At 36.9% G+C, this 14,543-nt stretch overlaps 1 protein-coding gene across 1 annotated transcript; it reads right to left on the bottom strand.

The window, feature by feature from the left end:
• Positions 1-492: 492 nt before the first annotated feature.
• On the bottom strand, positions 493-11,860 carry LOC104215145 (alpha-glucan phosphorylase, H isozyme). Its single transcript, XM_009764896.2, has 16 exons — positions 11,723-11,860; positions 11,398-11,623; positions 10,315-10,494; positions 9,567-9,743; positions 9,403-9,488; positions 9,083-9,272; positions 8,812-8,904; positions 7,655-7,839; positions 7,399-7,516; positions 7,196-7,324; positions 6,377-6,595; positions 6,020-6,223; positions 5,610-5,768; positions 2,384-2,647; positions 1,462-1,652; positions 493-799 (listed from the first exon to the last, which is right to left on the bottom strand). The coding sequence occupies exons 2-16, from the start codon at positions 11,602-11,604 to the stop codon at positions 673-675; spliced, it is 2,529 nt and encodes an 842-aa protein (XP_009763198.1). The 5' UTR covers positions 11,605-11,623; positions 11,723-11,860; the 3' UTR covers positions 493-672.
• Between the last annotated feature and the right edge of the window lie 2,683 nt (positions 11,861-14,543).

Here is a 14,543-nt window from a genome sequence, read left to right as displayed (position 1 = left end):
CAAAGTGAGGGGTCCTCTGTATATTTTCGAAATTAATGCAAAGGTTGGGATTTTTCCGTATTTACCGTTGTTCCTATTGAATTGCTGGCTAAAAATCGTTGAGGCCAAACTTGCTGAAAATTGACTAAATGTTTAGGGAAGGTTGAGTCAAGTGCGCAACTTGACTGCCGCGCGGGTGTGATTTTGGACTGACCATAAACTCCCCCATGACAAGAGCCACGTTAGACCAACCTTGAAACTTGAGAAACCCTTTGAGCCAGAAATTCAGTTAGAACAATTGTTCCAATTTTACGGCATTTATAGTGATTGGTGAATTGTGCATTTCTCTGACTTGGAATCCAGCATCCAATATTTTCGCAAGAAAAAAGAGGAAAGTAACTGTTCAACGCGTTCTACATTGGCTAAAATGATGGATTTAAAACAGGTTATAATGGTGCAAATATGATCTTTCGATCCAACGAGATACAAGATGTCAAATGCAGACATAAGGAGTAATCGAATGCGTATACATTCAATAAAGATAAGTAGCTGATACCTGCTTGTTAGCAGTATATATGCAATAAGATACTTCAGAATGCTGCTTGAACTAACAATTTTTCATAATTCTAGTACTATTTAATGATGAATATTAAATCCATATAAACACCAGGATCGGAAGTGCCGCTAATGCAGTTAAGGTACGCGACACTCTGCAATATTCCAGATCTCTTTTGCATATTGAGAAATTGTACGGTCACTACTAAATTTGCCACTCCCAGCGGTGCTCAGTATAGACATCTTTATCCATCTTTTCCTGTCCCTGCAGGGTGGACACAAACATCAGTTTTCATTTTAGCATATTTTGATATAAATTGAGGAGAATTTCCTCCCAAACTTCTGACAGCTTAGGTGGGCGTAAAAGGTCGTCCTTTTCAATAAGAACCAAAATCATTCATCATAAGTGTTGAATGAACAAACTGAATCTATGTATAATATTCGAATGATCATGGATCGTCATGACCAAAACCAATATCACCAGAAGTGAGTCTTAAGATATCTGGTAACAGTGTCTAAGGGGAACTTCAAAACCTACCGGAAGAAATACTTGCTTTATTTTCTATCTTTCCTTTTTTTACACTTGCTAAGTACATCAAGACAACGAAAAGTTGATAAGTTATAGGCAGAACAATGTTTATCAAGTCTTCCTAGGTAAGAATATCTGAAATTATGTTCTCCACAGAAATTTTGATTCATCCTGTTGTTTTTCAATCGTTTGCAAGTGCATATAAGTCCAGCACTTTCACCCCAAACGACTCTTTTGATCTTTCTGACCAGATCTATGTCAATAGCAGTACGTGCATATTAAGTTTACTTCATAATAAGGCAAGCTCAAAGAGGGAATCCAGTTCCACGTAAAGAATAACTCACAGCAGGATATTTTGGTGGAACACAAACAGTTCAAAGTTAAGTAGAAGATCTTACTTGTAAGCTTCATCTACTCTTGCCTGAGCATCCATGTAGCTCGGAAAATCATGGCCAACAAGAAAATAGTCACCACGACCATAGCCAGAGTTCCCTTCTAGCGACTCAAGCAGAGGATTATAATCATAGGTCCCAAATGCTCCACTCCTTATAAACTGCTTGGCCTCTTCAAACCGAGGATCAGGTTTGAACTGCACAATTAGGATGAGAAAGCTAAAATTACTGGCGCTACTTGCTCTGATGGGAATATAACAAACAAGCGTATTCTAGTGCATATGGGGTGAGGGGTGAAAGTAGTACTTCAACTGCAGTAAGCACAGCCAATACACTAAAATAACATTCCTTCTATGTATTTTGGGCTGGTCCAAACAGAAGTAACTTCCATGAGAAAAGAACTTCGTCTAGTACTGTTCCTTGCGACTTAATTTGAGGAACTTTAACAGTTTTCTATCATGGGAGGAAGTAAGTCATATCATTACAAATTTCTTTGACCTACTGATTCTCTCAAGTCAAGCTAGGACTGAAATTGAGAGGACCTACTAATGAAGTAATCTGCTAACTGCAGAGATCTCTACAGAAAAAATATTATCCTTTTCAGCACATTAAATCTTGATAAAACAGCAATCAGTAACATGGTCAGTGGAGAAACCAAGCACTCTAGAATAAGACAATTTGGAACCAAAACAAGCAAGGAAAATTTATTTGTGGCACACCAGTTAAAATCCAGGACACAGGGCAAAATGAGTAGGCTAATCAGGTGTTGAGTTATAAATTAGTAGCACGACTATGAAAATAATATACTTTTTTAAAGCATGAACTATGAAAATAATATAATGTAGGTGCTAAAAGATCTAAACCAGCAATATGGCTAACGAATCAACTTCTACTGTAGAGTAAATACGATATATTCTTAGAAGAATACCAGTCCATCCTCTCGTTCTTTCCGCAGTCGAGGAACTTCATCAGCTGTTGCACCAAAAAGAAAGAAGTTTTCTTCTCCAATTTCCTCCCTGATTTCCACATTGGCCCCATCTAGTGTCCCTATAATAAGGCATCCATTAAGTGCAAATTTCATGTTGCTTGTTCCACTTGCTTCCATGCCTGCAGTACTGATGTGTTGTGATAGCTCACTTCCCGGAATAAGCATCTCTGCCACTGATACATTATAATTGGGAACGAATACCACCTGAAAAATCAGCCAACCTCCTGTTAGTCCAAAAAAGTTACTGACATAATGAAAGTGACAAAGTGCACGCTAAATACTGTCTCGAATGAAACTTAAATTAGAGGACAACATCCGCACTGAAGCACGAATTGTAAACATGTCACCTGTGTGCATCAAATTAAAAAAATTGTTGTTCGGAATAAGAATTAATTCTTATTCCCCAAGTTAGATCTTTGAAAAGAGAAATAGCATCGGAAAAGCTACTATACTAACATAGCACTCTTAGCTGAAAATGGGAGACTACAAACGCGTAAGATTTCACCAAGGCAAGAAAACTGAAAATGTGCTGGTTAAAGACCCACTAGAATTTCCCTTTTGTAAAGCACATAACTAATAAAAATGACAAATTCAATCTAAATTCAGTTGGAACTCTCCGACAGATTATATGAATCCGGCCCCTGAGCATGACTCATTACAACTTCTAAACAGGGGAAGTTACATCTATCAAGAAAAAAAGTTCCTAAACCAACAACTGCCTGGTTAACTAAATTACTAGATGCTAAAATAAGAATATAAGCATCAGCGTTTTACACTCAATAGACAATACAGTGTGCAAGTTAAACACATTAAGGAAACTACTTCTAAAAATAAATTTTATTAAATAAAACAGGGCCAATTTACAGAAAATGAAAAGAAAAGCACGCGCACACACACAAAGAGTATACAATACACCCTTGCAGGAGATATACCTAACTTGATATACATCAGTATCATTAAAAGGCACATACCATCTCTAGAAGGTCATTTGATTTATAAATAAAAGAACAAGTAATATTTGGTCAGAAAAGAATCTAATGCTCTCCCTACTTGGTGGATGACACATGATTTGAAAGAAGGGGCAACGTATGCAGGACAAATAGTAAAGAAGATTTCGTAAAAATTAAGCCGGGACAGAACGATACATGCACACAGACATTTTTGATATATCAACTTTTCTTGGGGCAAAACTATCTTTGAAGGTATTTATGAAAATTATTAAAACTTCAAAAGGTAAGTATTAGAATCTATGTAGATATTCTAGAATATTAGAATTATAGTATAGGATTAATTAGTGATGAGCTACTTCCTGTTACTCTTGATTATCTTTCTTTTCTTAGAACATGTAACCATAACTATTTAAACCCTATTACATTGAGGGACTAATCAAGTTGAGTTCTCTCTCAAACTCTCCTTTCTATACCCTAGACCCTACACCCTAAGTTCACAAAGTGCTATCTCATCTTGGATCGCGACAGGCTATGATCGAAGAGATGTTTGCTTTACATGCTAGTGGTACTTGGGAGCTTGTTCCTCTACCTCCAAGTAAATCTACCCTTGTCGACGGGTGTATCAGTCAAAGTTGGTCTAGATGGTCAAATTAATTGACTTAAAGGCTGTCTTGTTGCCAAAAGGTTTTACTCAGATATTTGGGCTTGATTACAGTGATACCCCCCCCCCCCCAAAAAAAAAAAAACATATGTCCGTCTTTTTCTATCCATGGTTATTGTTCGCCAGAACTCTTTATCGATTGGACATTAAGAATGCTTTTCTCCATTGTGATCTTGAGGATGAAGTATAGATGGAGCAACCGCCATGATTTTGCTGCTCATGCTGCTCAGGGGAGTTTAATGGTCTTGTATGCCGGTTGTGTCGATCCTTATATGGTTTGGAATAGTCTCCTCGGGCATGATTTGGTAAGTTCAGCATGCTCATTCAGGAGACTCGCGGTGAGGCTAATCATTCTGTCTATCGATATACTGCTCATAAGTTGTGCATTTATTTGGTCATTTATGTTGATATATAGTCATCACGGGCAATGATGAAGATGGTATACATAAATTGAAGCAACATCTCTTTTAGCATTTCCAGACAAAGGACCTAGGTAAATTGAAGTATTTCCTAGACATTGAGGTCGCGCAATCCAAATCAGGAATTGTCATCTCACAACGTAAGTATGCCCTAAACATTCTTCAGGATACATGTATGACACGTTGTAGACCCATTGACACTCCTACGGACCCCAATATTAAACTTCTACCATGACAGGGGGAGCCCCTTAGTGATCCTGGAAGGTATAGGCGGCTAGTTAGTAAGTTGAACTATCTCACAGTAACTCGACCTGACATTGACTTTCCTGTGAATGTGGTAAGCCAATTTATGGACTCTCCATGTGATAGTCACTAGGATGCAATTGTTCATATCTTCGATACATAGATGCTGATTAGGCAGGTTCACCTTCTGATAGACGGTCTACGTCTGGATATTGTGTGTAGGAGGTAATTTGGTGTCTTAAAAAGGCAAAAAACAAAATGTGGTTGTTTGATCTAATGCAAGAGCTGAATACCGAGCAATGGTTGTGGCAACTTGCGAACTAATTTGGATAAAACAGTTGCTCAAAGAATTGAAGTTTGGAGAAATCAGTCACATGGATCTTGTATGCGATAACCAAGTTGCCCTTCATATTGCATTAAATCTCATATTTTAATGAGAGAACTAAACACATTGAGATCGACTGTCACTTCATTTGGGAAAAGATACTCTCAGGAGATATTGTTACGAAATTTGTAAAGTCAAATGATCAGCTTGCAGATACTTTCACCAAATCCTTCACTGGTTGTCGTATCAGCTATATTTGTAACAACATATATGATTTGTATGCACCAGTTTGAAGGGGAGTGTTAGAATACATATTCTAGAATATTAGAATTATAGTATATGATTAGTTAGTGATCAATTGTTCCTGTAATTATGTACTCTTGATTGTCTTTCCTCTCTTAGAACATGTAACCATAACTATTTAAACCCCGTTAGCTTGAGGGAAAAATCAAGCTGAGTTTTCTCTCAAACTCTCTTCTTTCTCACTGAAAGATTTTAGTTTTGAAGAAGTTTTGGGGTTGGGAGACCCCTCCTTAACTTCTCATGTACATATAGTTAAACTGCTTACCTTCAAATAATTATTGATGTCAGGGTCACTGTTGATAACGTCGCCAACATCAGTCACCAGCTTTACAATTCTTTTTGCATTTGTATATGTAGCAAATGCTTTTCCTCCAATCATGACCGTGCGAGGAGTCGTATTATTCCGCTCTTGTGGGCTCATTTCCTGTAGTTTATACAAGTATAAAAATCTCATTACATTCTAAAAAGTGGAATATCCCATTCTTGCATCATTTCAACAATCTCAAGATTTCATCATGTGCAGAAGAGAAACCACATGAGTAGAAATGTTTAACTCATTTAAGATTTATATTATTACTTGTTAGATCATTGCTAGCAGTGATAACTGTCTTGAACTCTTAAGGCCGCTAACAAGGAGAAATAACCAGACAGTGGAAATTTGGCAGTTCCACGCACCTTCAGCTTCTTGTATCTGTAGACGACACCCAAAACATTAAGAAGCTGCCTTTTGTATTCATGAATACGCTTGACTTGTATGTCAAAAAGGGTATCTGGATCAATGCTCACACCTGTCACTCGCAGAACATACTGTGCCAAACGCCGCTTGTTGGCCATCTTAGCCGATTCCCATTCAGCATGGAGCTCTGCATTGTCGGCAAACTTTGCAAAATGTATAGTCAATAGCAATATCATCATGATTGGTAAGTTACTAATTACAAAAAAAAAGTGTAATATCATGGCCTACATGAAGAATTTTCAATGAAAAGGTTTAAAAGTATGCAAGCTTTCCAGAAGGATATTTTATTTAAATACCTCCCGAAGATTAGCAAGCAGTTCGAGGTTCGTCACCCACTGATCTGTTTTTAACCACTTGGTGATTATATTACTCAGCTCTGGACTACAAAAACGGATCCATCTACGGGGAGTTATACCATTGGTCTTATTCTGGAACTTGGTGGGCCATACAGAGACATAATCAGCAAATAACTCAGCCTTGAGGATGTCACTGTGCAGCTTAGCAACACCATTCACCTGCAGGATATGGCTAATGAGTTTGCTTCTCTTTAAAATTCCATAAGAACTTTGACAAGGAGGAAGACTTTTATATGGAGATTCTTATTCTTTGTTCTAATAAGTAAAGACTTGATGAATACTTTATTGTTGATAAGTTACTCTTCAAGTCTTTGCTATCAACACTACGTAATTGTTTTTTAATCTGCTGTTAAGTAAACACTTGAAGAATAACTTAAATGAAAAAATCTAAGTAGCTTAATGTTATCAGCTTTTCCAAACTTTTGGGGTTGGTTAAAACTGAAAGATCAACGGCAGTGTGCAGCTCCAGGTCATGCATATAAAGTGCATCAATAAATAAAAGCCGGGGTATTTTTAGAAGGTCTTCTATAAGTAGGAGGATTTTTATTTTAGTTTACATGTACTACGCACATGCAGTTAGAATAAATCAAAGAATGTTCTACATGAGAAAAAATATATAGATTATAGAATGGATATCCATCATGTGAATAGATTAAAGTACTCAAATCCCAACTATAAGCGTACCCATTCACTTTTACCTGGAGTTAATTTATCGAACTCTCAAGTCACAGGTGTATCACAGGCAAATAAATTGCTTACCGTATGAGAAGAGACAACACACAAGTTAGCCATACGCACAACAGGCTTCTGGGCATTGTGATCCAAAATGCGCATGCTAGGAATCTTATTCTCAAGATCGGGTCTTTCTGACTGTACTGAAGCAACAAACTGCAAGAAATTTCAAATACTCTTCTAAGTAAGCTATATTTTCAAGTATGGGAGCAATTTGCATGATTTGATACCCGTCTATCAATTTCTTCAATGATTTCCATATGTCGAGGTAGGAGTTTCCACATGACTGCTTGCGACCATTTCTCCAGTGCTTCAGGTAGGACTGTATGATTTGTGTAGGCAATTGCCCTAGAGAAGTAATGTATTACATCATCCAATCCATAAACTTGCAAAGATACCGAACCAAGACAAATCAAACAAAGGAACCATATTCGTGTTTACTCATGAATGAGCATCCACCTAGGCAAAAGAAAATTTTAAAAGCACCTCATAGTAATACCCCAAGCTTCATCCCAGCCAAGTCCTTCATCATCCATTAACAGCCGCATCAGCTCTGGTATTGCAAGAGTTGGATGTGTGTCATTTAGTTGTATTGCGACCTTCTTGGGAAATTCAGACCAATGGTGAGCTCCCTTTCCATCTTCTCTCTCTTTGAATCTGGCAATGATATCCTGATGTTGACCCAACAGTCAGTTAGCAGACAGCTACGTAAAAAGAAGAAAGTAAGACATGTCAAAACAACCAAATATCAAGTAACATCTAGGTCAAATGAAAAGCCAGTTACCTGGCTGTAAAGAGCTGTTAAAGTTGATCAAAGGCATACACCTATTAAGAACTGAAATATTATGACAAATTGGTTTATTGGAGACTGAAACTCTTACAAGTTAATGGATGCTATACAGTGTTCGACAGATATCATCGGTTGGTTTGGGTTAGACAATGGTCTGGTTCTGGTTTGGTTTTGCTTTTGGAAAACAATTGTGGGTTGTTGGGATCTGGTTATTGGACAATTTCTCCTGAGGTTGTGTTGAAAGAATTGTTTAGCGTCTTTTCTAGGGGTAATATCACTAGAACCCTAAAAGAAGCTGAGGCTTTCATATGATTAAAACAGGCTAATTCATAGATATTGCTTAACGTCTTTCCAGATTATTTCCATAAAAACGGGTTCAAGTGGAGCAAAATGGATATTGTAGTAGTAGTAGTAGTAGTTGTTGTTGTTGTCATTGAAAAGAAAACAAATGTGCCAAGGAAAAAGACACGTTGGTGCCAAAATGCAATTTTTTTTACAAGATTTTCTCTAGCACAAAAACATGGTTTCATTTGTTTCCATTTTATGTTTTGTTTTACAGCCTTTCTTTTACTTTTTTTCCGGGAGAAATACAAGTTCCCTTTTTTACTCCATTTATTTTAGCAAACAAAACAATTTTCAAGATGCTCCTGAAACAAACACGAAGCTTCCGTCAAAACAAATTAGCTGAAGGGCAGATGCCAATGCACAGTTCAACATGAAGATATAATGCAAGGGAAAAAGTGGCTCCTTAATATCCTTCCGATAGGCTGACTTCCTAAATAGCATAAAGGAGAAAGATATGGCATTTAAAGTGAGCAGAAGCAGGAAAGAGGAGAGTAAGGAAACTGTAAACCTGAAGCGATGCACTGCAAAGCAAAAATTGTTGCTTTAGTCGTAATAGTTTTCCATTCTCTGTAGCATCCCCAGGGTAAAGAACAGCACAAATCTGCATGAATAATATTTGCCACTCAAAATCTCTTGAAACATGGGAAGCAAGTGTGTAGATACAGGTAAAGTGTTTCAATTCTCAGGGTTCAGCAATTAGCATTACAATATATAACTTAATATTCAACTTCCTTATTAGAAAAACGGAACATTTATAGCTGCAAAGTGCTCTAGCAGACCTGCTGAGCCCTAGAATGAAGCTGTGCAGCAGATTCATACTGTCCATCATTAAACTGAAATAAGTTGAGATCCTCAGAGCTGGCTTTGGCATCCCAGAGACGAAGACAATTAGTGTTTTTAGTTCTGTATCCTGGAATTGGTACATCATATGCAATAGCCTGTATGACCTCTCCACCAACCCATTTTCTTCTGCAAGATATTCCATGGATAATTAAGTTTGAAATTAGACAGCAGTATGGCTTCTTGAAGTAAGAAATCAATCTGAGATTTCTGTTTCTTCACGACCTTTACCACATATATAGTTAGTATTAGTACTTACGAGCCAGAAGGGTGGACCTCAACATCACCAAAAAACCTGACAGGAAAGACAACATCATGTCTTACAACTTCCCAGGGACTAAATTTCTGCAGGGTACATAACCAAGTTTGGTTACTAGCATACAATTCTCATGGTATTTAACAAATGCATTAATGAAATCAGACCTCCAACCAATCTTCAGCAACTTCTTCTTGCCCAGCCTTGGTGATAATCTGCTTAAAAAGTCCATATTTGTACCTCAAGCCATAACCCCATGCTGGCAAGTTTAATGTGGCCATGGAATCAAGAAAGCATGAAGCAAGCCTTCCTAAACCACCATTTCCTAATGCTGCATCTTTTTCCTACAAATGAAAGATAAATTACAGCAAGCCAAATAATGTCACATCACTTTCCAGTGGCACTAACAGAAATAAGGCTCTTGAAGTGACACAACTACATTTCAGAAGTAGCCAACTGAAAGCTCACACAAAAGGTTTGAAAAATTGTTGATTGATTTCTAACAGATACAGAAAAAGGGAGAAGGCTGAGGATAACAGTATAGAATGATTGCAGTGGACGAATCACAATCCAAAGTTGAAGAATACAATAATATTATTTGTTTATGTCTTCATCCAGCAAAATCCACAATTGACAGGGTAACTATATCACTATAACGTTGGAGACATATAGGCTTAGGGGAGAGAAATCCTTTCACAACCCACTATGCAGTCATCAATGGTTCCTCCTATTGGTATCAGAAACATAGCAGTCACAAAGAGTGAAGAGTATTAACTAAAACATATTCCACGGTCTAGTTGATAGCTAGACAAACACAGATTTTGAGTAAGGTCCACAAAACAGTTGATAGTATGAACACAATAATGAACCATTGGAGAAAAGTATTTCAAGCCAAAGATTCTAAAGTTGCACCACCTGCTCAACGACCTCCTCAAGCTCATGACCCAGTTTCTTTAAAGCATCAGCATATGCATCGTGGACGTCTAGGTTTCCAATGGCATTGGTCAAAGCTCTTCCCTGGAGATACTCCATGGATAAGTAGTATGTTTGCTTTGGATTAACTTTGTCATAATGAAGATAGGTGTCATTCCATTGCTGCAAAAGAAACAGACAAATAACAACATTGAGATTAGCGACAATCATTAATAGCACAAAAACGTTGCTGAATTTATGCTAGAAACCAAACTTTCATGCTCCCCGTCAACTGATTACTTCTCTGTAGAGGAAGAGCGTGTATTCATATCCCTTAGTAGAACCCATACATCTAATCATCAAAATCACAATCAAATTATTTCATTCATAGCAACGTTCTCAATCTCAACACATAGATCAGCCAATGCATCTTGCATTTGATAGCCATACTAATATGTACAAGTATCGGAATCTTGAAATGCAGACAGCCACGACCGTCAAGTTAATGGCGTGTAGTTTAAGGTACAACTTATCCTTCTGTAATGGTATAAGGTCAACTGAGCATATATTTTAAATTGTTGATCTTGGATTGGTGATTAATTGAAACCTCAAACTATAGAAAAACCTTCCATACAACGAGCTGAAAGTAAAAGAATGAAAAGTGTTGTGTTTCTATCTTATATGTGTGGCCTACTTCATTTATCCTTTTACCTGATAGGTCACATACATAGTAGACTCTCTACTTCATTTGCAGAGAATGCAAATAACATACATGTGCGAAGTCAGTGATTTGTGGCTTTCCCTTTCTTCAAATCAATTGTAAGATCATCCTCCTTGTCACCCTGATATTGCAATTTTTTTTTAACAATGATGATCAAGTCTCGCCTTAATTTTCAGTATTAGGGTAAGAGCACTCATGTATAAAACCATGTTAAACAGGTTATCTTTAGACAATTGCTTCTGATAAATGGATGACCAACAGCATATTCCCATTCAGGATATTTACCATACAAGATAAAACAATCCATCAGTTCAGCAGGACAGACAGAAGTAGAAATGAATGAATGAACGAACGAACGAACTCACATTGATTAAGCGATCACGAACACTGTCAGCAGTAGCATAGTATGCTTGTTCAGGCTCAAACTTGAATGGAGAAAAATGAGGAGTATAATGAGCATGATACTTGATGTTAGATGCAATCTCAGTTGGTTCTTCAGCCAGTGGTTGAGCAACAGCTGACACATCACTTATATTACCATTGAAGTTTGCGCTACTAGTTTCCATGCTCATTTTACAGCAATATATTAACCTATACAAGAGTGAATATATGAAATTATTTCTATTTCTATTTTGAAAAACCAAAGAGATTCTTGAGTATCAAACTATAAGTTGCGATAAAGAATCATACCAGTCAAAGATTAAAGCTTTTTGCAAAGTAGTGAATATGGGAAAGAGTAAAAGTGGAAGGTATTTAATGAAAAGAACAGAATATGCTTAAGATATTTCTATAATCGTGGCGAAGATTATAGATCAATGGTCCAAAAAATAATTTGAAAGAAGAGAAAATATCAGAAGAGAAAGAAGGAAGGAGACGAAAGAGGGGTTATCTTGATTTAGACATAATCATGTGGAATGGACGGAGTAGAAGAAATGCAACTTTGGACTACGGACTATTGAGTGAAGTGAAAGGTTTGGAGTGTATTATCCCTCATTCTTCCTTTGCAACCGACTTTCTCCTATTCTCACAAGCCTCCCCACACACAAAAAAAAAAATTTAAAAATAATAAAACTAATAGCCCGTACGGCCAAACTTCTAAAATCTATTTATTTTGAGAAATATTTTTTTTTAAAATACTTTTCAAAAAAGTACTTTTGGCGAGAAGGAATTTGTGTTTGATTAATTATTTTGAAAAGTATTTTTGAGCAGTAATTTTTATTTGGTCAAGTTGTTGAAAACTATTTTAAGTGTATTTTTCTCAAAGTAATTTTCAAAAAAATATTTTTAGATATAAGCTATATTTTTCTGCTGCTCAAAAACTGCTTCTACTTCTACGCAAAAGCACTTTTTCCCCTTCTAAAAGCTTGACCAAACACATTAATTTTTAGCCAAAAAAAATACTTTTGGCCCAAAATATTTGGCCTAACAGGCTATAATACTCCATCCGGTGGATAGCTTATGTGATGTAATCACTCATCATGTAAAATAACATATAATGTACCAATAAAAGATAAAAACCGTGAATCTAGAAGAAACTTAAAATTAGCAACCAAAAAAAATTAAAGATTAAAGTAGAATATGAGGGGTTAAATGTAATTTGGGAAGCTTTTTCACCAAAAAAAATAGAACAAAAGAAGAGAGGAACAAGATTGAATATATTGGATGGGAACTTGATGCCTGTGATATTTGTTGAAAGAAACACGTGTGAAGAGTGTGGGCATTGAATGAAAAGCGCCGGGCACGAAATATGATGGTGACGTTCAAATTTGTAATCCCACCACCTGCAAGTTGAACCAGCTAGCTTTTGGCCATAAATTTTAAATTTAATTTGGGTGAAATTTAATTTGAGAATAAAAATATATTTGGACATATGTTTTCAAAATATATTTTTTAATTTTATTTTGAAAAAAATATATATAATTCCCATGTTAGGATGATTTTGGAATTTTGGGTTTGGAATTTGGGATTGGAGGCTTTTTTGTATATATACCATATATGAAACTATATTACCAAATATGTTCATAGTTTGCTTATTACCCTTCATGCTTGTAAGCACGTGATTTTTGCCATATATGAGAATTACTCCCAAAAAATTCAAAATAAAAAGATTTTTCTTGGTGTGCAATTTTGTGATATTTTTGGATAATTATTTGTATTTGTCTGTGCATGTTTATTTGTTAAATTAATAAAAATACAAAAATATGTCGCTGTTTGCATGTAGGATTTAATTCTACAATTGTTAGTAATCAAGTTTGTTTTACAAAAAATGAAAATTACAAAAATAGGCATCTTTTGCATTTTTAGCATTTAATGTCCAAATATACAATTTTATGCTTAATTATTACTTAATTGTGCGTTAATTGTTATTGGGAGTTAATTTGCGCTTTTATAACTTAATTTAGTTCTTAATAATAATTTAAGTATTTTTATAATTTAGTTTTAGAAAAAAAAAGAGAGAGCAAAAATACAAAGAAGTCGGATTGGGTCACTTCTTCAAATTTCAACCCCAGGCCCAAGTAATTGCCCAACCTTCCCCACGACCCGGTCCATTTCAAACCGGGTCGACCCAACCCATAACCCCAATACCCAACCTCTCTTCATTTTTCATTTGGTACAACACAAAACAAAAAAAAAAAAAAAAAAAAAAAAGAACCTAAAAAACCCTAAAGAGGTCCGCCCCCCCCTCTCATTTGCTTCTTCTTCTCAAAACTTGAGAACACACACAACCATGGCTGCCTCCTCCTCACCCTCACTGCATACACACACACACAATGCACGCAACAACCGTTCATGGCTGCTGCTCCTCCTCACCACACCAAACGACCCCGCTGCCTCCGTCTCCTTCGAACCAGCGACGACCCCTCCGTCGAACACCTTCGTTGTTTCTTCTTCTTCGTCCAACATCCATGGACACCTCCTCCACCTCCCCAGTTGCTCAAGCTTTACCTTCTCCATGGCAACATCATCACCACCATCGCTGCTTCATCTTCGTCGTTCAACGTCAAGCTCGAGTTTGAGCTCGACGTCCATGGTTGCCTTCAACCTCAAGTCCAAATGACCAGTTGCTGCTGTTATGCTTCATCCATCGTTGTTGTTGTCACTGCTTCATCTCCTCCTCCAAAAAACAGGAGTCCGCCATGGCTGCTGTCGCCACTGCGCCAACGAGTTTCTGCCTCAGTCAAAGCTCCGATGTCCAGCAGTAACCGATGCTACTGCTTCACTGATGCAAGGTTGAACGTTCCCCTCCGTTCTGTTGCTGTTGCTCAAGCAGTTGTTGCTGCTTTCTTCTCCAACTGCTCCCCGCGGCTTCTACTGTTGCTTCGTCTTCTTCGTTTCGTCAAAGTTCGAGGGTTTTTCGTTGAGTCGAGGTCCGGTACGTCGAGTTTTCTGTCTGAGTTTTCCATTTTCGTTCGTCGTTGGTCACTTCCGGTTAGTTGGATTTTGAGTTTTATTTTTGTCCGTATTTCGTTTTGATATTCTCAAAATCTAAAATCGGTAAATGTTTGTTTAG

Source organism: Nicotiana sylvestris, chromosome 7 (assembly GCF_000393655.2).
Source record: "Nicotiana sylvestris chromosome 7, ASM39365v2, whole genome shotgun sequence".
Lineage (NCBI taxonomy): Eukaryota > Viridiplantae > Streptophyta > Magnoliopsida > Solanales > Solanaceae > Nicotiana > Nicotiana sylvestris.
The sequence above is the reverse complement of the archived record's forward strand: the minus strand, read 5'-3'. Positions and strand labels throughout refer to the sequence as shown.